This window comes from Hippoglossus hippoglossus, chromosome 23, assembly GCF_009819705.1.
Source record: "Hippoglossus hippoglossus isolate fHipHip1 chromosome 23, fHipHip1.pri, whole genome shotgun sequence".
NCBI classification, from domain to species: Eukaryota; Metazoa; Chordata; class Actinopteri; order Pleuronectiformes; family Pleuronectidae; genus Hippoglossus; species Hippoglossus hippoglossus.
In genome coordinates this window covers 13915568-13942505 of record NC_047173.1, presented here as the reverse complement: position 1 = coordinate 13942505, position 26938 = coordinate 13915568, and the positions used below count along the sequence as shown (strand labels likewise).

At 45.2% G+C, this 26938-nt stretch overlaps 1 protein-coding gene across 5 annotated transcripts; it reads left to right on the top strand.

The window, feature by feature from the left end:
- The first annotated feature begins 181 nt into the window (after positions 1–181).
- Positions 182–24994, top strand: lhfpl3 (LHFPL tetraspan subfamily member 3). Of its 5 annotated transcripts, none has more exons than XR_004613053.1 (4): positions 182–1140; positions 22074–22304; positions 23764–23840; positions 24380–24994. XR_004613053.1 is itself a non-coding variant. In XM_034578087.1 (4 exons), the coding sequence occupies exons 1-3, from the start codon at positions 699–701 to the stop codon at positions 23784–23786; spliced, it is 696 nt and encodes a 231-aa protein (XP_034433978.1). In that variant the 5' UTR covers positions 182–698; the 3' UTR covers positions 23787–23794; positions 24380–24994. The 5 variants fall into 5 exon arrangements, 4 of the variants coding, with proteins under 4 accessions (XP_034433978.1, XP_034433977.1, XP_034433974.1 ...); XM_034578087.1 differs by having other exon boundaries at positions 23764–23794; XM_034578086.1 differs by having other exon boundaries at positions 23764–23798.
- Positions 24995–26938: the final 1944 nt, after the last annotated feature.

Sequence of the window (26938 nt, the reverse complement as noted above, 5' to 3'; positions counted from 1 at the left end):
GTTGTATAATGATGCAATTGGAGAGAAACGATTTTAAATAAATTTAGTAAAAACAAAGTATGTTATTACCATTATTATTATTATCATTTTACTGTAAAGTGCATATTTATGTGCAGAGGGAATTATCAGAGGAACCGTAATATCCAGAGACTTTTTTCCCACCTTGTGTGTTTAAGCTTTGTCTGGTTACCGTAAAAACACGTCACAGAGGATTAAGGGCTGTGGGCTGGCTCCGGAATATCTGAGGCTTTCCTCCAGATCCAGTTCACAAGGAGCTCAGCTGCGGTTGTTGCTCCGTCGCCTTCGAGCTCCGGCGAACCTTTGCAGCGAGATCACACTGATCTGACGGAATAATACTAACACTACTAATAACAGCATCTGACTCTGGATCATCCAGGTACATGCATCTGGTTTGTGCATGAACACGAGCAGACAGGGGGGATTCACGCTCCTCTGTGGGTGAAGCTGGAGCTCGTCTCTCCAGGAGCGTGGAGCCTGAGATGTGATGGACGTGGAGCAGTGATGCTGCGGCTGCAACTGTGACTCAGTCGGGAGGAGAATCCAGCGACCGGGAGGAGAAGTTGTGCTCCCCGGATCCAGCGGCTGTTCTCCGGGATCAGATGCCGCAGATGCTGCCGGAGTGAGGACGCGTGAAGTGATCCGAGCGGAGCCACCTCTTCCCCCCCACAGACCGGAGGATGGTCCCCGGGGCCCCCGGCACCATCACCACCACCACCATGCTCCCCGCGTCCGAGGCTGCCAAGATCTACCAGACCAACTACGTGCGCAACTCCCGCGCCATCGGCGTCCTGTGGGCCATCTTCACCATCCTCTTCGCCATCGTCAACGTGGTGTGCTTCATCCAGCCCTACTGGATCGGGGACGGCGTGGACACCCCGCAGGCGGGCTACTTCGGGCTGTTCCACTACTGCATCGGCAACGGGCTGTCCCGAGACCTGACGTGCCAGGGCAGCTTCACCGAGTTCAGCACCATCCCCTCCGGCGCCTTCAAGGCCGCCTCCTTCTTCATCGGCATGTCCATGGTGCTGGTGCTCACCTGCATCGGCTGCTTCACGCTCTTCTTCTTCTGCAGCACCGGCACCGTGTACAAGATCTGCGGCTGGATGCAGCTGTCTGCAGGTAGGACCCTCTGCCCACAGGTGGAGGTCTCACTCCAGGGCTGGTCGGTGCATGGAGCTCCATGTGTCCAACATAGCATGCAGGGTGCTCTCTCATATCCAACCCTAGTGAGGTTTGTTATGAAAAGAGCTGATCTGAGCCAAAATACACAGGTTTACTTCTTCTACCCTGGAGATCCAAATGTTCTCCAGCCTTTTGGGCTCATATTGACCACAGAGCCTCAGATTTTCTCCCGAATCTATGTCTGGTTTCTGGAGCCCTTACAAAACATTTTGTAGGTGGAGTGGCTACAGCCTTATCAGGGAGAGTGAGATCTTGAATTGAAGCAGGACAAATACCATGTGTGTATAAGTTTTCATGAGGTAAATCATGAAACAAGGTCTGGACTCTAACTCTCTGCTGATCTGAGTCAAAATGCACATTCTCTTCTACCCTTAAGATCCAAATGTTCAGGTTTGCGGCTTCATTTTGCAAGATTTCCTCCCTTGAATTCCCACATGAGTCTATTTGTCTGGTTTCATGAGCCCTCATAAAACATTGTGTAACTGTAGAGTGGTGTAGGTGGAGCGGCTGCAGCCTTGGGGGAAGTGAGACCTTGAATTGAAGCAGTAAAATGTGTGTGAAACTAAAGTTCTTTTCAAGATTCAAGATTCAAGAGTTTATTGTCATATGCAATGATTACATTAAGCAGTCGCTTGCAATGAAATTCTTGGGTCACAGGCTCTCTTATAGCAATGCTCATAATATTAGTAAAATAAGATAAAATAGTTCTCATGTCAGAACTGGACTTTGAGTTGTCTTCCATACACTTAGAGATTATTACAGATGGGGATTATTATCAGTGTTCATCAATATACATCCTATTCTAAAAGATATCCTGGAAACAGGTCATCAGTGGTGTGTGTGGTTTACATTGTGTTTGCCCTCTACTTCATTTCATATGAGGAAAAGATTAATGCACTTCCTTTTCTCTTAATGTGAACTAAAAGTGTCTCTAACATCATTTTATTCAAATTTCCGAGATCGTCTCTGAAGCAGACGGACAATCTGCCTCTATGTCCCCGTCCAAGAACTACATTTATCAACTGACTGCTGCAGCTCAGCTCTGCCTCCCAACCAGTTATATTCAGTGAGTGTAAATGACAGTAAATATCAGCATTAACATTTTCCTCCCTGTATTTTTATTTTTTGGTGGATTGGAACGTACCAAGCAGCAGGACAGCAGGACAGGGACGTATCAGGGTTTTAGAAATACTGGAGGTCAACACTCTTATTATAAACCAGTAAACAAATTTAAATCAGAAACAAAATGATACACATTTTTAAAAATATATGCGTATTGGACATATTTGTTTATTTGGTTCCTATAAATCCTATGATATTTTCCTGTATAACACATACATATAAACACATGACTGTAGATGCACCCACACACAGAAAGGAAAACATCACCTCCTCCTCTTCTCTGTGGAGTTCATCAAAGCAGCAGAATTTTTTTGTCCACCTTATTAGTCGAAACTTTGCGCCTACATTACCCACAATGCTACACGAGCGGCGATATTTACAGATTTGAATGAATGAAAGCTCAGGGAGATGAATTGTGATGAACATCGTGTCCAAGGTGAACAATAGATGTGATCAACCTCCGTCTTCCACACGACCTTGACTCAACATTTACTGATGTTCGCGTGTTTTTCAAGAAGAAAGCAAACAGAATCTCTGTTAACAGACGCCACTGAGCAAATATTTAAACGAAGGATCTGTAGTTTAATCAAAAAAACATGAGATTTAATAGGATAGGAATCAAACTTCCTGACCAATACCAGTCATATTCACGCAGTCGCCTTCAGAGACAAAAAGCAGTTTCATCCTGTGGCCCAAACGTTCACTGACGACATGATGCAACAATCGTTGATTAGATATTTAGGGTTTGTCATTTATTCTTATATGAAGATGAACGGCATGACTGCGCAGAAAAAAATGAAGCTAAAGCATCACGATCGCCATCTGGTGGCTGGCTGCAGTAAAGGTCATAAAACCCACCTCCTCCATGTTAGCAGATGGGACATGGGTGGTTTTTGTTGTTTTAGTTCTCATCACACGAATGTTTCTTCAAGTGTTCGTTTCACTGGTAGATTTGGTTTAGATAAATTTTGATGCTATAAAAAACGGGGTGAAACGTCGTGATTGACAGCTGAGACTGACTCATGATTGGCTGTGGATGTGTATCGGTGGGACCTCGATCCCACCGCTCCGCCCCTCGATCCCTACTGGACTGACTCTGCATGGCTCCACAACGCGTAAGATGGCAGCGTTCATATCCAGAATATTTTGGATATTGCAAACAAGTGCAGTCTCTAAAGTATCCAGAGTTTCTCAAACCCTCACAGCGGCGAGGGCGCATTATTTCTGAAAAAAAACAAAGAAGCGAGACTTAATGAGCAGCCGCACGTTGTGTCTTTGCTGCTTCTATTTTTTTTTGTGTGTGTCACAGATCAAAGCTGCGTCTTATTCCTCCGAGTCACATGTTGCGTTTGTTCAGTTTTCCCAGCATGCCGAGGGAGAAGATGTGAGACTTTACAACAACAGTCAGGTGAAAGAAATTCAGGGGACAGATTTTCAAAGACTGTCGCAGCCGATACGCTCGTCCTCTCTGGTGGGTTTTTGTGAATGTGATTAGCAGGAGAGGAAAAAAACATTTACTCAATACTATGAGTAACTTTATGCTACTTTACACACATTTAACTACATCTCAAAGGGAAACATTGGACTTTTTCACATTATATTTATTTGATAACTGTCAATAACTCTATGATCAATTTAAACTTCAGATTGTTACTCTAGTCAAATTATTTGCAGATATTTTGTGGAGAATGGGTTTTTCGGACCATATTTTAGTTGACATTGACCTTTGACCTTTAGCCGACTAGCTCCAAAAGCTAATCATGTGGAGATACACTCCTAAGTAACATTCTCACCAAGTTTAGTGAAAGGACGTCCATGCACTGTTGAGTTATTTTGTACATACACACACACACACAGCTGAACCAAAACCTTATTCCTGTTGAACTCTCACCTTAACCTAACCACAGTTCACATCTTAACTGGAACCTTAACCAGGACCGAGCCTTGGTCCCGTGAGGTCTATTGGTGACAAGCTCAGTGTTGAGCCTGGAATTCTGGGACTTTAACTCATTTAACTCATCTTTTCTGACCATCAGCCTCAGCATCTTTCTCCCTCGTCCCCTCCTCTGTCTCCTGATGCATTGAAACCTCGGTGAAATCAGCCATTAAAAGGTTTTCTCTGCCGCCTCAATAGCCCGATATCGAGGCTCTTTCTCCCTCTGAGCGGCCTGAAATCCCTTTGTGATTGTAAAAAAATCCTCCTCTTTAGATGTGATTTGAGGAGGTATGGAGCGGCTGTGATGTGCTATCAAAGGCAACACGTATAAACTCAGAGGCTCGGCGTCAACCCCGGGTCGTCCTGAATGTTTGATGAGCACCCGCTTTCTGGTGGAGACGAGGTTTTAGGAAAGTAGCGGAGAATGATGTGAATCGTTGTAATGATGGAACTGTGTCTTTGTCTCTTTGTAAATCACAGTCTGGTTTGATCGTTCGTTTTTATAGTTCGCACAAATCTTCCTGCGTAACTTTGTGCAACAGATGTTAGGTGTGCATCCGACAGAGCCGGCTTCTTTATTTCTAGATCAGGGTAGTGAAATGATTTTTGGTGTCTTCTTAAAAAAGAAATATCGACTTTATCACTAGTTGTGATCAATTCAACCAATATGTGATTATGTGAGTATTCTTTTGAGTCTGAAGAGTTAAAGAGGGACCTTATCGCCAAGAGCTCAAGAATCTTCTCGTCTTTCCAACTTGACGTCGTTGTCAGCGTCTTCTTCGTGTACGGCTCCTCTTCTTCATCCTGAGATATTTGTATTCCTTTCACTGTTGTGCCCACTCACTCGCTTTGACGTTTTTCACATGGGCTCACTCAGTCAGTCTCTGGAGTTTTTACCAGGGGGCCTGACAGGAAAATGTCAACCAATTCTGCAGCAATGGACTCAGACATTTGCGTTCTCACGTACATCCCCTGCAGATAGTTTCAGGAGATCATCCAGAGTTCAGCGCAGGTCTGAAAACAGCTCTGGCCTCAGGTTGGGAACGGCAGCAAAGGTCAAAGGGGTCACAGATCACAGTGCGTGAGACAATGAGGTGGCAATTTTTTTTTACAAAGTGGATTTCATCCTCTTCTTTATCTTCTTCTGTCAAATGTCTCTTAATGGTTTGAAATCCGATTTGTGTGTTTTGTCCTTTGCAGTTTTCAGATCTCTAATTTGTTTTGCTTGTGGCGTCTCACTTCATAATTTCTTAGTTTTTCCGACGAATTAAAGAAAAACAAAAATCTTGCAAGCGAATGGATTTTTTACGACCTGATAACTTATAAGGTCATTAATGTCTTCTCATTTATTTATGAAGTGTTGAGAAGTTATTTATTTGCCATTAATGTTAATGAGTGCCTGATTAGAGAGGGTCGCTGACGATGAGAAGAGGAGGAGGTGAACGGGCTCAGTGTGGAGCAGCAGGCGATCGGCTCGGACACGAGGCCGCACGTCGCTGCTCAATAACCTGGACGGCCTCCACAGCTCTGATTGCCATCTGGGTCACACACACACACACACACACACACACACACACACACACACACACACACACACACACACACACACACACACACACACACACACACACACACACACACACACACACACACACACACACAGGGTCATGCCGACTGGCCATGGCACGAGCAGCTGCCCATTCTGCGGGCCTGTAAATCTATAGACGTCCACAGAATCAGACGTGGGTGACCGAAAGTGCTCTTGAAGCGCTTCCAGCACACGGTCCATTTCCTGGTCGTCTGACCGGCAGCAGTAAGTGGCTCTCCTCGTGGCGCTCTCTGCCTACTAAGTGGTCCTGAGCTGGCATTCAGACCCAACAATAAAAGGTCCATTTGGTAGCTGGAGGTTTATCGATCAAAAATGTTGCTTTCCAGAATAACAAGCAGTGTCTCTCTAACAGGGGACAGCTGCCTCTTCACGTCCCTTTCCACTGCTCGTGGTGGGATTCAGTTATGTGTTATTGTCGGAGCCCAGAGAATGACAGGGCGAGGACACAAAAGCCGCTTGCCGAACGCTTGATGCATGATAACGCCGTTTGATAGAGCGCCCCACTGACTGATATCATTGTACCGATGCTCGGCGCGTCGTGCTGCTGGTTCAATTTCACACCTCCTCAGAAAGTTGTCAAGTGGAATCGGGGGACGTGCTGTTTATCGCCTGCCACGTTGTGTCTTCAGAGAGGCGAGGTGGAGATACGGCGAGACGCCATCACGCTGCATCTGTGGCGGAGAAGGCCGGATAATGAAAAGAGATGTTTGAAGGCTGAAACGTCCATTTTTATGGACGTTTCAAATACTGCTCGTGTTATTTCTGTCCACTATCTTCTGAACTGAACTTCTGAACCTCTAAGAGATAAAGAAACACAGCTTATGGATTGATGGTGATGATAAGTTTTAAGTTTGTACTTTACATATCATACAAACCAGTCAATGAAAAGGACTAAAATATAAATATATACGATAATACTGAAATTTTACACCTGAAAAGCACAAAAAACACACGTAAAACAGCTTTTCATTGTGTGATAGAGTTTAGACACTGGCACCGAGTGGATTCTGGTCATTTATAGCCTAACGTATAAAGTGACATGTGAAATGTTGAGAAAACAAGATCTGGATTTAAAGCCGGGAGCTAATGACATCAGCCGGGTCCTGATCCTCTCACACGTATAACGAAGGGCCGGAAGAGTCTGAGAGGCTTTACAGTGATGTAACATGAGACTAAGACCCAGACACACACACACACACACACACACACACACACACACACACACACACACACACACACACACAGGTGATGTGTCCACCTAAGGGTGTTTAGATGAGCCCTCTTCTCTGTCCTCTCTTTGTTCAGCTGCCCCACCCGCTCCACAAAGTAAAACATTTCTTCTTTTCTTACGCTCGGAGAGGTCACAGCGGTTGGACGGTGATTTTAAACTGAGACAGAGGCGTAAATAACAAAGAGAGACGGCGCCGCAGGGTGAACCCGCCAAATTAGAAACCAGCCGAGTCAGCAGGACGTCGGGGAGGAGAGGGATCTCCACCGCCGGCTAAATCCGAGGATTAAGAAAGTGGATCCTCCTTCGGCTGATGAGGATTTTAAAGGGACAGCACCCGACATGTGTCAGCGTATGACAGAGACAAGTCTAACTTTAAGAACAGGAGATGGTTAAATACAAAGTCAGTTCATAATTGGGCTTTTTGGTGAGTGAAGAACGAAGCTCTGTAGCCTTTGTTCTGCCCTCATCAAAGATTTTTTAAGATTTTAAAAGTCAGTAAACAGCAGCTCCTGGGAATCTGGCATCGTTTGATCAATTTCATGTGTCTAACAATTTTATTCTATTATATTTCATTCATGCTTTTGCTTTCTCCACATATATATTGTGTCTGTAGTTTGTGATATGTGGACAGGTAGATAAATGTCCCTTTATACTGGAGCTTTGGACGATATCACATGACATTAGATGCTCAAATCAGTTCTCTGATCACTTTAAGGACTTTTTACTCCTGGTGAAATATACTAAACTGATCTTTTGGTATTTTACAAGGACAATAATTAACTTTCAGTCGTACATTTGAATCCAGTCTGCAGGAAAAGTCCTTAAAGTTCTCACAAAACAAAACTTACATTTGAACATTTACAATGACGAGTCTAATTCGCGGTGGAAGAATTCTGAAATCTACAGAAAAGCTAGAAAACGACTATTTCCAGGGCCAATGATAAACTTTCAATGTCAATTCAAAGTTAAAAAATCATTTCAGCCAGTGAAATAAATAAATTTCACTATATTTCCGTCACAAAAAACACATAAATTAAACGATAAATGTACAACATGAGAAACACAAAAGCAAAAACCTCACTGACATCGTCGAGGTCACATCATGTTTGAGGCATTTAGGTGATGATGAGTTTGCTTATTTAAAAAAAGAAAATTGGCCGAGGTGTGATGGACAGATGAGGCTGAGCCTGCAGGAGGAGGTGAGGCGGCGGCGGCGGCGGCGGCGGCGGCGGCGGCGGCGGCGGCGGCGGCGGCGTGTCTGATTGGGGAATGGCGAGGTGTTTAGATCCTTAAGTGTGACTGACAGCTCTGATTGCAGAGTCGTTAGGACGCGGAACGAGCTCAGAGATTGAGATTATGTGTGAGACGGGAGGAAGAACTGTGGACGGTGGACAAAGTCCTGCTTCTTCTCTGGGACTGTGATTATACTCATTATACTGCAGGAAGTGGACGCTTCGCTGTTACAAATAAATTAAGAGGTGTTGATGTGGGTGATAGATGCACTGATGTAATATAACAGCTCGAGGCCTCTTTGATTGACTGAGATGGAGGAATCACTCTATTTCCTTTTGTCAGGGCGGTCGTCCTAATGTTTGATTGTTTACTTGTTGATATAGCAAATATAGTTAATAGTTACATATAATAGTTTGATTTACGTTTTTTATTGAAGATTATAATCGCCAAGAAACTCATGATGGACTCAGTTCCTCCACATTTCATTCAACCTTAACTGAAGATTGTAGATTAAATATTGGAACTAGAGCAGCACATATCTCCCTCAAGGGCCAACAGTCCCCTCATGAAACTACATTTAAATTCACTAGATCCAGATTTTTATGTGGATCTGCACCAAATTGCTCACACTCATGAATATCTAAACATGCACGATTCCTTTCATCAAGATCCAGGAATCATCCTCAAGAGAAATCAAGGAAAATGTTGAAAAACGCCCAATTTCATGAAAGTTAAAAAACAAAATCCTGCATCCGCCTCCTGATCCAGATCCACACTGAAATTGAATGGGTTCTTCTCTATAAATGAAAATGGTCATAACTCATCTTTTCATCTTTAAGTTGCTTTAGTGTAGAGACCTGAGAGACCTCACTGACTCCATTATATCAAACTTAAAAAGGAAGTGGGTTTATGTTCCCGTTGCTACACGGTAGCCGCAGGCAGCTCTCCAGCATCGCCATTATTAAAAAACTGTCAGACCTCCGACCACATTCTCTGGCATCAGGCGGCCTCCAGCCTTGATTTCTGCTGTGCCTGCCGGAAGGAAGCTTTATGCATGTTTCATGAGCTCGGCCTGCTTCTCTCGTGTTCTGCTGAGGCCAGGACGGACGCCCGGTGCGGCTACGGGAAGTCCGCTGGCATTTTCCAGAGCTGTGTCGGCCTCCAAATTGGTGAGGATGACGAGGGCGGTTGATGGGATAGTGTCCGGTTTGTGGGAGCCGGCAGCAGAGCTGACGGGGAGATAACGAGGTGCTTCCTGGAGTCCCTGCAGGATGAGGATGTGCTGAAGCTACAGGGCTTAATAACGCTCCTAATCAGCCGCTAGTTATCGAGCGGCTGAGGAGCTCACAGCAGGAGACTGAGGAGGAAATGAGAGCTGAATGGCACGAGGAGAGCAGAGGAGCAGTGATTGGCAGCTCTGAGTTTGACATCCTACTGTTGTTAAACAGTGTGGAGCAACAGTGTCGGTGTGCATGAATAGACATGAGCGTGCATGTGCAGGGCTGGAGTTGTCTCACACACACACACACACACACACACACACACACACACACACACACACACACACACACACACACACACACACACACACACACACACACACACACACACACACACTTGCAGCTGTGGATGTTGTTATTTTCCACCCTGCAAAAGAAAATGTTCCCAAGTTGTTGTTGTTGTATTATCCTTCTTTAATATGTATCCCTAAAAGAGCGTCACTAAATTGCTCCCCCGCTTCCTGCAGCACGAGGGCTCAGTGACAAATCCCCCCGGCAGGAGAAGGTGATCATCCTGAGGAGTAAGCTCGTCACAGAGGAGAATAAATCACTTTGTTTTTTCACTCTGCCTTTTGAAAGTCGTGGGAAACGCTCGAAAACGTATATATTTCCTCCGAGTCGTGGATAACGGTCGGTTCTGCGTATCAAAGATTATCACAATGATGGATTTCAGGGTCTCGGCTCCTAATCTGATCATCAAACCCCAAATTCTTTGTTAACTGTCAAGTTGCTGACCTCATCACTCATAAACCAACAAACATCTTTTTACAATTTGCTTTAAAGTGTAAAGCTTCTAATCGTAACTTGTCATTTGCAAACTTTTACAACTCAAAGGCACCTTTCACCACTTTTTAAGCCAAAACACGTTCAGGTTTTGAATTATTTATAAACCTGTCACACCAGATCCTTTTCTCTGCTCTTTGTCATCGTGTGAATGTTGTAAAGAGGCGTCCGAGTGTTAAATGCTCCATTTCCGGAATTATTAGATAGATACAAACAGGAAGTGAATCTTAAAACACGCCCCATGAGGACGTTGTGTTTTATATCCATCCGTCAATCACAGCTGGACTCGGTTTCCTGATTGAATCGTCTCATCAAGTGAAAGCTGGAATCCTCCCACTCCTCCTTCCGAGCAGATTGCAGGATGTGAACGTGAACACTCGCATAGTTTAATTGTTTTGGCCCAGATTTGACCCACATCCGGGCCGACACACAGCGGTGAGTGATGGCACTGGTCCTGTTTGCCAGATCTGGAATTTATTTTGTGCTATGTGGGCCATATTCACCATTTACCACACCGGCCACTTCAGGTTCACATCCAGATTCCAACTTGCTTATAGCACCACATGTTTGCAGAAAACCCTCACATTTGTTTTGGGATGTTTGGGCCACTTTAGGTTCACATCCATTTTGTCTGGGCCAGAAGAGCCTGGAGTAGCAATCAGAGCTGCAGGAGAGTTGCACTGAACCTCAGTGTTACCTCACATAGATGTCTCACACCTTGAGGTAAACATGTTTTCATGCTGGGTGAAAAGGGAAGAGCTTATATAGAGGCTGGCAAGAAGCCGGGGTTCAGGGAGTAAACATGTTTTTCAGGCTGTGGCAAGATTCACCATTTAGAGGAAACATGGTCAAATATATATCAGAACTCCAGGTTGTAGGACTCAGTGTTTAGGGTTAAGTCAAAGAGGATAATGATTAATTTATTTATTCCAGAATGAAACATCAAGATCATTTGACTTTGACTGGATTTATTTGACCTAACGTGATACTGTAATTACTACGACCGGCTCTTCCTGCTCAGACTTCGAGGAATCGACCAGATCTCCTCTGTTGGTGGAGACTTCCTTCCACGTCCAGCTCAGCGCTGAAGTCTTCCACACCTCGTTAGGGTTTGATTATCCCGTCTCCTCAGGAGTAATGTAATTAGTGTATCCAGGATGGAGGAGGAGGGGCGGAGGAGAACGGCTGAGTGCAGCTCTGCCAGGCCCCACCCCCACCCCCCACCTCTGAGAGCTTACAGACCTACAGGCCACAGACTCAATCCTGAGCTGGTCACCACCTTCTCACCGTCGCCCATCACCTCATAACCTCATCACCTCCCATGACTGGCCACGGCTGCGAAAGTTTCCAGTCCCAGTCAGGGGCTTAAAAACCAGCTGAGCTATGAGGCGCGGCTCGGCGTGATGGGATGTGACAGGCTGAGCACGAGGAACGAGACCCTGGGTCAACAGGACGACACATGGACTTCCTCTTGATCCCTCAGGGTCGTTCAGCCCTTGCAGATTCAAGGCGGCTGTTGTTGTCATTGCGGCGGCTGCTGCTGCTTGGGTTTTTCCCAGAAATCAATTTAACAAATGCCAACATGAGCGCTTGTTTGAGATGAAGTGGAGCGAAGGCGTCGGAGCCGTGTTTCTGTTGTGCTGCTGTCTACGATCCCACAAAGTAAATATTTTGCAGCTTATTTGGGAATCGCACACAGTTACAAAACGACCTGCAGCAGAAAAACCAAACTAACAACTCCCCCCCCCCCTCTTCCTCCTCCTCAATCTGTTTGTGTTTATTCTCGGTCCAGAGCTCCCTCCCTCTCTCTCCCTCTTCTCCGTCTTCTCTCTCGCTCTCTCTTCGCGGCTTCATAATTACGAGATGAAGTTGAATTTCACTTAATTAGGACCTGAGGGCGACGAGGGAGAGAGTTGGTTCACACAATTAGTCTCGACCCCGAGGGCGGTGGGAAGGTGCCGCGTTTTACCAAATTATAACAACATGGGGATTGTGGTGTATTAACAAGAAGATTTTTATCTTTACATGAGTGTGTTTACTGTGCAGACAACACAGAGCAGGTCAACGCAATATGAGCATTTAGAGTTTTAATACCTGCTTTCTAATGAGCTACAGAGTTTTTTTCTCTTTACTCGCTGATTCAACTCGTGCATTAGTCATCACACTAAGGAATAATAAGACCAGAAGCCCCCCCCCCGAGCTGAAGCCCTGCAGCTCTCCAGGAACGTTCTGCAGGATAGTTATTCCTCTAGCGTTCCTGTGGTGGCGTCACTCGTTGGTTGCGAGCTGCCGTTTTGAAACCTCGAGTTTGTCCAGCGCCATCTTGGTTTCTGGTGTTCCAGTACATTACGGTGTTGTTTTACTGGTTCATGTCTTGTCGTTAACTTTCCTCTGTGTCTTATTAAGGAGGAAAGTGTAAAGTCTCCTCCTCCTCCTCGACACAGGAGTCGTCATTTTCTCTCAAGCGTCTGTTTGATCCATTGGACTCTGCAGACGTCATCATGTCCTCTACTCGGACTGATGTCAACATGTCTCCTTCTCTGCTGCAAGTCCAGAGGAGGGACGGGCCTTGTGGGGGTTTCCCATCGGGGGGTTTATCTTCTTGATCACTGGGCCGGGATGGAGGAGACAGACGCCTGATTTATCCTCCTCTTCCTCCTGAGTGAAGGACATGGTGACTCTCTGCGTGTTTCAACGTGAATGTGCATTTTGATTGATGTTCACCCGGTGAGTGCCTCCGGTGGAGGAGACGGTGGCACCGGCTCAGGTCTTCATTCACTCCAGTGTCACGTTTCCATCCCAAAACTTTAAATTTCCAGTTGAACAGATGGATAAAACTGCACTTTATGTGGATTTACCCTGTTTTCTTTCGTCTTACTCTTCAATCTCTACAAACTAAATCCTTCTTTGCTGTCTCTATCGTCCCAAAGTCCAATTCATATCCTTCAAATCCCTTCCTCTGGTCGTCTCTGCCGTTCTAAAGTGACACCACCTCTCCTCCCCGAAGAGCCAAAACGAAACTCTGATCCATTAGGATGGACTTCTCCGCAAAGAGCTTTTTCTCGGCAGGGGCGTTTCGTCCCCTCCTCCCTCTTCAATCAATACGCTCATCTCGGACGAGGGAGATGTTTGATGGCTGCAGCCTTTTAGCAATCATACAGACACGACATCCAGAATGCATCACTCCACCGGAACGTCTGTGGCCTCTGCAGGAAGATTTAAGTGCTTCCTCGGAGTCGACTGAACGGAAACGTGACAGCGGATACCGAGAGTCGTAAATGTCCACCTGATGTTTCCCTGTTGAAATTACCTCAATCGCTGAAAGGGGCCGACACAACTCATTCAGTCCATTCAAGTTTGCAAAGCCACGAGGCGTCTGCTCCTGCTGCTTCGCTCTCTCCGAGGAAAACGACTAATTACACTGAACATCCATCCACGATTATAATGGTGGCATTGAGCCGCAGATGAGCGGGCGCCGCCATGCTGTGTGGAAAACATGACTAACAATGTTAACATTGGAAAACATGCTGGCGAGGGGATTGAATCAAAGAAAGCGAGTGGAAGCTGGGGACGTAAGTCGAATACAAATGAGGTTGGAGCTCGAGGACGACATCAAAAGGCTGCGGAGCTCGTGGCGAGGGTTGTTATTTGATAAACTTTAGCGGGGGGGAGTTAAGAAGTGAGAGCTGTGGGAGTGTTTGCATCCCAGAGGACTTAGTTATGATTACGCCAGGGACACGGCAGAGGAACAACACTGCTCGCTGCACTCAGAGGCTCCTATAGGCCGCGAGGGAAGTGTTTGCTCAGGTGTGTGTGTGTGTGTGTGTGTGTGTGTGTGTGTGTGTGTGTGTGTGTGTGTGTGTGTGTGTGTGTGTGTGTGTTTGTTAACAGTTGCCGCTACTCTGCAGTGTTTGTTTACAGACACCATTTTTCGCAGGTCACGGATCAGAGCACGCAGGCTGAGTGATTGTGTGTGTGTGTGTGTGTCTGTGGAGAGCGGGGACGTGTGTTGTTTCTGTGATGCTCTTCCTCCCTCCGTGCTTGCTGGTTGCCATGGAAACCACCCTCCTTGCCGCCGCTGCTGCTGCTGGCGGCAACACTTCCCCTCCATCCCATCACTTCCCTCTCAGAGCGATCGCCCCGGCGAGCTGCTCAAGATCAGCGGCGTCCTTCAGGAGCTGCAGACGGAGCAGCTGGACTTTGGGAATTGATGTACCCCCCCGTTGCAGATCAAGGTGTCTCCATGGCAACGTGGATGGATTTGATGCGGCCGATCCGTTAAAGCCGAACGCGTTCTTCAGGTCACAGAGGCGGGTCAGGAGAGCACAGCTGCATGTTAAGTGACCGGATGAGGCGTCTTTTTCTCCCATTAGTGCACGAGGGACAAACCTTTAAGAAGCTTAACGAACATTTTCCCCGTTTATGTCTCCTTGAGTAACTTTGAATTAACTAATGGCTCCGTGTAGCGTGAAAGCCATCAGACATCATGATGAACTCTTCAGTTCAAGCATCTTTCAGCTCATTGTTTTGGTTTCATGACGCACAACGTCTCATCAGCTCAGTAAAAAATATGTAAAAACCCACTTTGAGGAGCATTTATGTTTTTCTCTGGAGGAGGTGGAGAACAAAAACAAAGCTAAAGAGAGTGAATATCACACTTACATCACATTTATGGAAACTCAAGGCCTTGATTTCAGACACTTTTGCATGTTGTTTCCACAAACAGCAAGGTAGGTCCGTGGTGTGGAATTTAATCAAGCAGGCAAACGAGCAATGTTTAAGTCAAAACTGATAATAAACAAACTGACAGGAGAGTGTGGAGCACAGGCGCTGCGTCCTTCGTACCTCTTTGAAAAGCGATTTGCCTCCGAGGCGCAATGAATCCTGGGATAGGTTGGATGCGAAGGATCCACCTGTGGGAGCCTTCGTTTCTCGGGGATAGAAGGCTGCATTTGAAGGAGCAGCCTAGTTGTGATGCACTCGATCTTTTAAAGGGACCTTGTGGTCACATCAGCTGACTTTTATCCCTCCATTGTCCCCGTTCATCGCAGAGCTCCCCTCTCATCGTCAGTCATTAGTGCTCCGTGCTGCAGAAAGAGAGAGGGAGACAGAGAAGGGGCGGGGAGGGGGCTTGAAAGAAAAGAAAAGAAAGTGGAGGACATGTATTCTCTGCCATCACCACAGATCAGAGACACATTAGAAGTTAGCAAGACGGCGAGGAGCAATCCCCTCGGCCCGACTTCAAAGCGCGGCGGGTTTTGGAGAGAAAATAAGGACGACCGTTAAAGATTCAGAGGAGCTGCCAAAGTCGTCTACCACTTCAAGAACGCCTGTCTCCACATCTGAGGCGGCGAGGAGAAGAGAGAGCGCTCAGATGAGGCAACGACTGATCACACATGTAACATGCGACTCAATACAAACACTGGGTCGAGTGTCAGAAATAAAAAATGACCATCTGGGTTTTCCCCTCACCCTCACGCCGAGAAAACAAATCTTGTGCCTGTTGTTTTATTACTCGCCTCTCACCTCACATGCCCGCCGCCGGGCCATGACATGTAACTTTACTTAAAGTGACTATACAAGACTTTTAACATGTTTTCCCTCAGTCTGGGATGTAGCATGGATCAGGTTTGTGGTCATCCTGCTCTGTTGGTGTCCCAATTCAGGGGCCGCCAACTTTGGAGGACGTGGCCTAAGGTAGACTGCGAAGGCCGTACTGCAATGAGACCGTCTGGTCGAAGAAGGCCCGACACACACATGGGTCAAGGTTCACTAAAGTTGAAATCCACGAGGCCCAAAAAGGATCCACCTGTTTGAGCCTTTGTTTCTTGGGAGCGTTTCGAAGCGAAGGAAGGATGCGGCCCCTGAGTTGAGAGCGTGTGATGCTGATGTGTGAGGTCATGCTGCTCACATGCGCGTCGCTCTCACATATTGATCAGGAGGGATGAAAGAGGAAGAGGAGGAGGCAGACAACAAAACGTTTTTTGTGTCACATTCACACCACGGCGTGGAGGTGCCAGTGCCGCCCTGACACGCCAGGCAGCCCCGTCTCCATGGCGATGCAGCATCTTCCTCATCCTCAAGTGCTGTTTGGGGAAGCGACCTCTTACTTCCCCGAACATGTTCCGTGCTCCTAAGAAATAAGAGGAAGCTTTGATTAAAGCTCCTTTGGAAACTCGGAGACTCAAACAAGACGGGAAACACGATCGGGGGCGGCCTCAGTGTTTGGATGCGACTCGTGAAAGCGTCTCCTGTGTACTGGCAGGCAGCAGCAGGGCCTTGTGCATCTGAAGCAGGAAAACAACACCCCCGCCCAGGAGGATTATCATAATAACTTTTATGCAGATTATCACTAAAAGAAGAAAAGCTTTGATTCGGCTCGGATGTCTTGCTGAGAGGTTTTAAACAAGGGGGCCACAGGAGGTATCTTAAAATAATCCTCATTTGCTTACACGCTGGTGAGCATCACATTCGTGCAGCCTTTGTTCTCGTGTCATCAGATGCTCCGAGGCGTCGTCGTTACACAAGCCTGCATTATTCAACTTTTTCTTCGAAGGAGCAGCGTCGTCAGCTCAACTCTGATCAGAGACGGTTCAGCCGTGAAGACACAAGGCAGATTTTCGGTCCAAATGACATTTACCCAAACTCTATTAACAACTATCTGCCTATAAATGCAGAAAAAGCTGATGCATTTTGTTTTAGGCTGAAACTGAAATAACACAAACGCAGTGAGTCGATTAACCTGAGCTGAGTTTTTACCGTTATGTGGTTTCTAAACGAGTGTGTGTGTGTGTAACCTTGAATCAATGTCAGCTGTTCCCTCTGTGATAAATGATGAAGCACTAATCATATAATAACTCTCAGACTTGTGTTCGGCCTGTTCTCAGATCAGACCCGAGCTGCTGCACCTCCCTGCGCTCAGACTTGATTAGATTGCGAAAAATCTGATCCTCAATCAGTTTTATCGCTGCCTCTTCGCCAGGGACCGTCCCCAAACTACCTCGCATGGACAAAAAATGTTGATTTTCCGTCGAGTGAAAGAGTAAAATAAAGACGTGAGTGAAGTGAGACTGCGTTGTGTCTCTGTAGAGTGTGTGTGTGTGTGTGTGTGTGTGTGTGTGTGTGTGTGTGTGTGTGTGTGTGTGTGTGCCTGCCATTGAATATTTAAAGACAGACATTTTCATTCCCTTCATGTCTCAAAAGAGCAGCATTGGGATTCCACTCTTGTAAAAGTCGGTCCAAAAGTCGTTTACTCCAGCGTTCACTCTCCTCTCTGCTCGACCTCGTTGTCCCAGCCCTCACCTGAAAAAGACACACACACACACACACACACACACACACACACACACACACACACACACACACACACACACACACACACACACACACACACATTAATATCCTCCTCAATCCTCGTTGTTTTCCCATCATGTTACAACCAATGTTATTTTAAGCCTGAGCTGCACACATCTCCCACTCTACTCATCGTTCTTTCTCTCCCCTTCATCCTCTGTTTGTCTTCCCCTTCTCCCTCCTCATCCTCCACAGTGACTGGTTGTTACAAGACAGCGTTCACATGGTCTTTTGTTTCAGCCTGTGAGCTGCGTGAATACAAGGGGCGGCTCTGGATGACCCTCCTCCCCACAGTCAGGTTTCAGCACCACAGTGGGTGGACAGCTCCCAGATTTCCATGGAACTAACATTCCGAGACATTTTTCACATTTTCACTGATTTCCCAGGGAATCATTCATGGATCTTGATTTCTTTTTGTTTTTTAATCCGGCATGTTTAGCGGACCAATATCTGAGTGTGTGAAATGTGGCGAAAAATTTGGGTAAATTAAAAAAAAAGGCAATGTGGATACAGACATATGTCCACATGCACGAGGCCCATCTGGGGAGTAACTGACTATTGGAGCAAAACACTGAGCCTTTTCAGCCTTAATGTCTGTGTACGCATTCAAAGATGTACCCACACATTCACAGATCCATGCATGCATTTACAGATTTGTCTACACAGGCACAAATCTCATTGCATATTTACACATTTACAAATCTGATGACACTGCGATGGAGATTATTTTCGCTGCTGTCCTCACACACACACACACACACACACACGTAACACTGGCTCTATATTACAGGTTCATATTCTCTTCGCAGTTTTCTCAGCTCTCAGCAACATCTTACTCAATGAAACATAAAGAGAGGAAGTGCAGCGAGTAGCAGCATCAATCAGACGCACCAGTGGTCGATAGCAGAGACACAGCCTGTGAATGAGTGGACTGAATACACGAGGACTTAATGAGAACGGTGTGCAGCAGGATACGTGTTGCAGAGGATATACTTCCTTATCACATACACACACACACACACACACACACACACACACACACACACACACACACACACACACACACACACACACACACACACACACAGGTCAGTGGGATGTAGAGAGGGAGGAGGTATTTTCTCCTCGTACCTTCTTACATCTGCCAGTTTCTGCCCCAATTAACTCCCATTAATATAACTTGCCATGCTTCACCTTGATGCTGATGCACAGTGCACACAGTATGAGCTCTCACACACTCACACACACACACACCTGGACACCACATCAATAATCTTTGTGAAGTGCACAAAGTAGACAGCTACAGCTGGGCTGTGAAATGCACCATAATGACTGTGTGTGTGTGTGTGTGTGTGTGTGTGTGTGTGTGTGTGTGTGTGTGTGTGTGTGTGTGTGTGTGTGTCTGTCTGTGTAGCATGTGGAGATTGGGCGCAAATCTAGATGATGACACCTCCTCTTCTGATTGTCCCCATGGTCGCTGCCAGCAGCTGTCAGCTGGGAAGCCTTCAAGGAGAGAGAATGTGTGTGTGTGTGTGTGTGTGTGTGTGTGTGTGTGTGTGTGTGTGTGTGTATGTGTGTGTGTAATCAAGGACTTTCAACACCGCCAAGAGGATGCTTGGAAAAACTTTTCAATGGCAAAGTTATTCTGAGCAACCTCTCATGTGGTGAGATCATTTCCCTTTGAGCATCAATAAATAATCAGATTGTGGAATGACACATAGGATGGTGAGCTGCACATTACACCATCATGTTTCCTTAATCATTTCCTTCAGCACAGCGCACACACACACACACACACACACACACACACACACACACACACACACACACACAGATGAAGCTTCAGCTCAGTCATCCCCCTCTTCTCTCTGTGGTGGAGAGTGAACCTCAGCTCATCACCAGCAGCCTCCTCTAGTGTTAGAGCACCACCACCACCACCACCACCACCACCAGCATGACCAGCACGCTGAACGAGGCGGTTTTAGACATCATCTGAACCTGGATCGATCAGCCGATACAAACTGAGCTTTTAGGCTTCACTCATCTGGAGACTGACAAGGAGCCGACATGATTCCTCATCTGCGGGGTTTTATAATATCTTTCATTATTTATGAGGGGGATTGTGCGCCGGCCGCTCTGCAGCCGAGCCGAGGGGATGTTGAGATGAGGGGAATTTATTTATCAGGCGATGAAGAGGCTGATCCCGTCGGCTTACCCCCGTTGTCGCTGCTCGTTACACTGCAGCTGCGTGTCTTTTGTTGGATTCTTGTTCTTTTTTTTTGTCCCAGCACGACATTGCTGCGCGAGCCAAAAAAAACAAAACATTTTAGCAGAAGATAAAAGATCGGCCTCGGCCTACTTCAGAGGCCGTGTTGGGGATAAAAACAGTTATGGTTTGAGCTTTTCTTTCCACTTTGCAGAATAACAACAAACAAAAAGTGACATGTCGGCGGAAGCTAAAAGATTCAATTCAGTGCAAAACGAGGACAAAAGCAAGGTTTTGGCAGGAATCATTTAGGTATAAAGGAAGATAATGAGATCAGTCAGTGAGGGAGCGCTGCACACGTGGCTTCAGTTCAACACACGCAGGCATCAAACCTGCCACGAGTGGAACCTCAGAGAAAAGGGAGATCTCCAGGTTGTAGAAACACAAACCAGCGTTTCTCCGATCTCATGGATTTCAAGATTTAAGGTTCAGCTCGTTCTATTAATATTGCAGCTGAAAAGCCGACAGGAGCGAAGCAGCTTGTTTACACAGACAACAAATCCTCTAATATGAAGACACTCGGAAAATAAATGCTTTGGCTCAACAAAGAACTTGATTGAAGATTCTTGAGTTATAACAACTTTATGGTGAAATTGATTTGAACAAGGTTTTTCTCCGTTATTGATTAATATGTGTTTAATCATTTCCAGCACAAACATGTTGTTCTTTTGAAATGAAACAAATGTACTTAGTTACTCAAACTTCACTGCAAATCAATTCAAGCTGCTTCTATTTGAAAATGTAAGTTGTAAATGGCTTGTCAAATAAATACTGTTTCTTCTATTTCTACATTTTTAACAGGCTACAAGTTTTGTGTAGTAAACATTTCAACAGTCCGCTGCTGCTTTAAACTTCTTTTTTTTCTTTGCTCTGAGGAAATTGATCTCCAAACTCAGGCTGGCAGTGGGAAAGTCAATAGACTCAATGCCTCCTGGGAAATGTAGGCCCAGGATATGGATTAGAGTGTGTTTACAACAAGACTGGTGATTATTACAGGAGCTAGTTGCTGCTGTTGTTCGTACAATTTGTGAGAAGCATTTAACTCGTGAAGCAAACAAAGCGGGGAGGGAGGGCTGAGACTGACTCACCCAGACACACATGTTGTCTGTACTCACCTTCGGTCTCTGTCACAGACTGGGTAAAGGTCTCCGCCTCACTACTGCACCAATCTAGAAAAATGGGGGAGAAGGGGAGGGAGGAGGGAGGAGGAAAAGAGAGGAGATGGGAGGAGAGATGAGAGGAGAGAAGAAGGGATGAGAAGGAAGGGAGAAGGGGGAGAAGAAGGGGGAGATAGGAGGAGTGAGGAGAGAGGAGCAGAAAGAAGGACAGAGGAGAAGAAGGGATGAGAGGGGAGGAGAAGAAGAGAGGGGAGGAAAAGAGGAGGAGAAGGTGAGGAGGATAAGATGGCTGTACCCGTATCCACAGTATTTTAGGTTGTTGTGGTCTAAACATCCGTCCTGCACCTGCATCATTGCACAGACGCCACATGATTGGCTGGACAGTTGTATGAATAAGCAGCAGTTGTTCCTAATAAAGTGCTCAGTAAGTATACAGCCCAAAATACTGTATATGTAAACTTTTATATCACTAACATCTGCATTATATTGTGTATTTATTCTGTATAACCAGTAATAACATCAGTCCCAAAATATCAGCTCCTACAATTCCCACAATGCCTCACTGCTTGGTGAAGTGCCCCTGACACCTTAAGTGTAAACCTCACTCACACAAAACGTCCAGGACACAAAAACACTGACACACAAAACCTCTGACGATCCCACAGAGCAGCATATTCCACAAATAACCACAGACCTCAGAGACCCACAGACGATTGATGAGTGTGAGTGTGTGGATGTGAAAACAGCTTCCTGCCGGCAGCAGAGGTGTCGTTAGACGACTCTGCTCTTGGTCTGTCATCCTAATGAAGGCACTCCGACTCCACACAAGGTGCCATGACACCTGGAAACTAATTCCTGCTTCCACCTCCTGACTCTTCTCATCCTCCTTTGTTTTTGAATCCAACACGAACAAAACACCTCCTCTCCTCCCTGATCCAGGTACTAGTCTGATCCTGGGCTGCATGATCTACCCGGACGGCTGGGACAGCGACGAGGTCAAGAGGATGTGTGGCGAGCAGACGGACAAGTACACGCTGGGCGCCTGCTCGGTGCGTTGGGCCTACATCCTCGCCATCATGGGCATCATGGACGCCCTCATCCTCTCCTTCCTGGCCTTCGTCCTTGGAAACCGCCAGGACAGTCTGATGTCTGAGGAGCTGCTGGGAGAAAGTAAGGAGACCCACACACAGTCATTCATGTTAGATAGGAACCATGGAAACTTTAACACGAGAACAAACAATGACAGTTTAGACAAAGGTGATTGGAGAAGTGACAGAAAACCAAAGCTGTGGAGCAGTTTCAGCTGAAATGAGATGAAGGTTATTTTCAAAACAAAACAAAAGAAACTCATTAAGAAAACAATCTGAGTGTCCGTTTGCTCTTTCAACATAAAACTGGTCCGGACAAGATTTTATTATTCCACTCTGGTCAACTTTTGTATTTTCATTTTTAATTATTTCATCTTTTGGCTCAACTGGCCTTTCCATTAAAGTTCTGTATGACTCAACACACATCAGTACAACATCTAACTACCTCCGCCAGCCAACGAGGTTCTGTTGGTGGTTTGTCTGTTTGTACGTGGGTGGATTAGTTGGTTTTTGGTTGGTTGGAAGTTAAAAGTTAGGGTTGATCTGGACAAAGATCCAGGAATTTCTATCCCCGTCTTTAACATTGAGGGACGCAGCCTTTGTTGGCATTTTAACCAATATCCCAGGAAATGATTTATGTATCTTGATGTATCTCTGTCACTGAGGAGTTTGTGCAATTTGGTGCGTACTTCAATCTGGATCTCATGAATTAAAACGTGGTTTCATCCGCCTCTGTTCGGTAAAGGGCTAGAAACCTGTCACCAGCACCGATGTGCAGCTGAGATAATGTGATGCAGCTTTAGCTACAAGGTTTGATTGAATCTGAGTCGACTGCTTGAATCTAAAAAACGTCCCATTTTCTTTGCATAATCTTCACATGCACAAAGTTATTCATTTGCATACGTTGGAAGGAGGTTACCCAGCACCTGCTTCCCATGAGATGACAAACACACTCAGACCCAAAGAAAACGATTTAAACAGTGGAGAGGCGGGAGGGACGGGAGAATACAGATGAAGGAGGAAGGAGATAAAAAGCAATCAGAGAGAGAGAGAGAGAGGAAGATGAGTGACTGGGAGGAAGAATGCACCGATATCAGGGGTTAATTGAAGCCTGGGGATGCTGGACAGAGTCATGAATTACTAATGGCTGTTTACACAGCTTGCTGCCAGCCTGTCGAAATGAATCACAGCCGCCCTATCACCCAGGACACAGTCGCCTGTTAGCTCGTATAAGCAAAGTGACTGGGAGGAAGGAGCCATTATCAACCGAGAGATGCCGGAGAGGGGGGAGAAGCCAGAGGGGGGAGAGGAGGGAGAGATGAGGCGAGGAAGAGGAGGAGAGAGAGGAAGAGGCAGATACATGAAATGTGAAAACATGGGATTCATCGAACAAAGTTTAAAAAGGATGTTTTTTCTTATCTTGTCACTTAAAAGTGGGAAAGTGACACTTGATCAAGTTTTTAAAAAATCTGATGCGACACTGCCCCCTACTGGTTCAAAGTGTCCTCGTACTTCTGACCTGGCCTCTCTCTTTCCCACAGAGAGCGGAAACAACGCCATCTAGCGGTCGCATTGAGTAAAGCAGTCACACACACACACAGGTAAGCATGTTATTCAAGTGCAAGTAACAAATAACCAACATTGATTCTCATCTATTACTCGATGCTACCGTTACTTCACTATAATTAATTATCACATGCTTTGATTTTTCCCATTAAAACATCTTAACATTTTATTTCCTTTAAATGTTTTTGACAGGCGAATAAAAACATTATTTATTAAAAGTTTAACACTCAAACAACTCAATCTGTAATTGTATATATTATTATAATAAGCAGAAAAATTGCTTTCCACTTATGAATATGTTTGTATTTGTAAATGTAGCTCAGTGAATTTAGCTGATTTTATACTGATTCATCTGAATCTACTGATCAGAAGAAAAGAGATTCAACATCTTCTGCATCTGTTGCATTAAGTGAATCATATCAGAAAGCATGGGATTGTTTTGTATATTATGTTTATGTCGGAGAGGAATACTCCCACCTACTCTTTAATATCTAGAGGAAATTTCAAATTAAAAGCATGGAAAGTAGATACATTTCAGCTTGAACATTGTGCAGATTCTCTCTTCTCATCGTCTCATCTTTTCTCCTGCAGGTCTTGCTGCAGAGACGTGATGTTACTTCAGGATCCAGCTGCCGTCTCCTGGTGCAGCTTGTGGCTGAGACACAGAGCTGATGTGTGGACGGATTAATGAAGAAGAGGAGGAGGAGGTCTGGAGGAGCTTGTCCTCCCTGAATCTCCCTCTGTAAAATAACCTTCTCAGTCGTCTGAAACTGCTTTTTATCTGCAGGATGAACTCTCTCAAAGACTTTCTCCGGCCTCCGTGTGGACGGGAGGCTCAGTCCACAGGTTCTGCTGAGGGACAAAACAGACTTAATGTGGTAAATCCGCTCGGGGACACTTGACGTGGCAGCTGCTAAAATTGAATCAAATCAAAAAAAGAAATTCTCCAGACTTCGAGCGACACAAACGAGGACTTAGGAGACTTGAGGTGAAAGCTGTCGGAATGTCTCTCTCGTCAAAGTCAACAAACTCCAGGAGAAAAACCAGGAGTTCAGTTCCGGTTTGAGACATCTCAACGCTGAATAACAGAAAGAACTGATGTTTTGTTATAACTAAATGTTTGATGTGATAGAAACACGAGGTAGTAATTAGAGGTTTTGCTGGTGTCAACTTTGCAAGAAAATAAGAGTTTAAAAATAAAAGTGTGCTAAATAGGAGAAAACATCAATTATATGGAGACTGTAATCTGTGTGTAGATGTGTTGATGACGTCGCTGTACTTTGTCTTGACTTTGAAAATGGTCCATTGCTGCGTCTTGTAATCTGACAGTGTTGTGGCGTTTAGGGAAAAGGGCCTGAGAAACGCTAAATCATCAAGAAGTGTGGCTTTATCCTTTTTTTAATATATATATTATTTTTCACAACTTAAAAAACAACTGACGTTTACATTAAAGCTGTTAATGGACGATGGAACAACAGAAATCGATTTAAAGCAAAGATCTGCTCCGATGAAGTCATCACGGACTGGGACACAACTAGCTAGGCTCTGTGAAATGACAACAAAATGTAATGAAGTGAAACTAAAATGAAATCCATATTTGAACATCTCAAAAGCTTGCGGCTGTTGAGCAACCAAACTTGTGTGCAAAACAAATGTTTATAGGCAAATATCAACTGTAAAATGGCAAACTGTCATTTTAATATTTAACCAAATGAGTCAAACTGTTATTTAATGAGCTTCACTGAATTGAATGAGCCAGACAGACGTCTCTTGTTGCCCCATGTGTGTTAATCCATTCGATTTTATGACCTTATTAACATACAACATGAAATCTATCGTCTTCGAATATTAAATAAAAGCATTGATTTAATTTCCCTCAAAAGGGCCTTAAAATGTATTAAAAAGTCTATTTCATTTATACTTTTTTTCTACACCCGGCTGTGGGCGTTAGCTTTACTTATAAAAGGTTTGCATCTAGAAAATCTATAAATCTTTTAATCCTTCTTTCCATTCTCATCATTTCATTATCCATTTTCTGCTGTTTACCAGCTCCAGGTCGAGTTCAATTAATAATTAATGACATTATGAATGATTGATTCGCTCTGCTGACAAGTATTGACAAATATAATGTAACGATGTAAAGGTCAATAAATTCATGACGTTTGTTTCATAGACTTGTTTCATTTCTTTGAGTCATGTCAGGAATTAAACTGCATTTTGTGAAAAGACACTTCTTTTTCAGACACTCTGAGGTAGATTAAATTCTTACTGGGAATTCAGAAGGTCAAAACTTTGTGATTAAAATCAGGCTTTAATAAAGTTAATGATAAAATCTGAGGCAATCATGTTTTATCTCTCATCTCACATTGAAGCCGTGACATCTCAGAAGATGATTGGTGAGCAGCCTGCAGGTGGAGTAACTTCTGCCAAGCGAGAGAGAAACACATGACAAGAGTTAGACTTGATGCTCGTCCTTGTAATGAGAGGCAGTGAAGGGCGGGAGCTTCATCACAGTAACGACAAGAGGACCCGGTGGACTCACCAGCGCCAGCCCAGATGGAGATATTAGCTCTGACATGCTCGCAGGGTTCTGGATCACAGGCCATCTGCTCACATGAATCGTGGGCCTGGCAGGAGGCGGCGCACCTCCAACAGGAGAAATGACAGTTCTGACTCCTGGTGATGAGATGGTGTTTCATCAGGTAGTTTGTTCTGATTGGACTAGAAGCTTAAAGCAGTTTCCATGAGGCTGCAGCAGCGATGATTACACAGCAGAGTCGGACTGAGCCTGAGGAAAGAGCAGATTTGTCTCCTAAACCAGCACAGCAGTGGATCTGTGTACGGGGGCCAGTTTAGGACATTTCAAGCTGAGCCAATCAAGTTCAGCTCTCACAGTACATTCCTGGCTGCACCGAGAATTAACCGGGAGCTGAAGTGATTATTGAGCCTCCTGAGACAAACTCCATCCTCTAATATCATTACACATTTGGACTAGATTTGTTATTGATTCATCTGATTGTTTTTAAATATCAAAAAATATTTCAAAATGCTTGTTTACATTGATGAAATACATTTTTTGTTTTATGGATTCATGGTTGTTTGTATGGTTGTGTGTGTGTGTGTGTCCAGAACATTATCCAAGAGCAGTTG

Coding starts and splice junctions, on each gene's coding strand:
- lhfpl3 (XM_034578087.1), top strand. CDS start 699: ATGGTCCCCGGGGCCCCCGGCACCATCACCACCACCACCATGCTCCCC. Junction 1,141..22,073: donor CTGGATGCAGCTGTCTGCAG/GTAGGACCCTCT, acceptor TCCCTGATCCAG/GTACTAGTCTGATCCTGGGC. Junction 22,305..23,763: donor TGAGGAGCTGCTGGGAGAAA/GTAAGGAGACCC, acceptor TCTTTCCCACAG/AGAGCGGAAACAACGCCATC.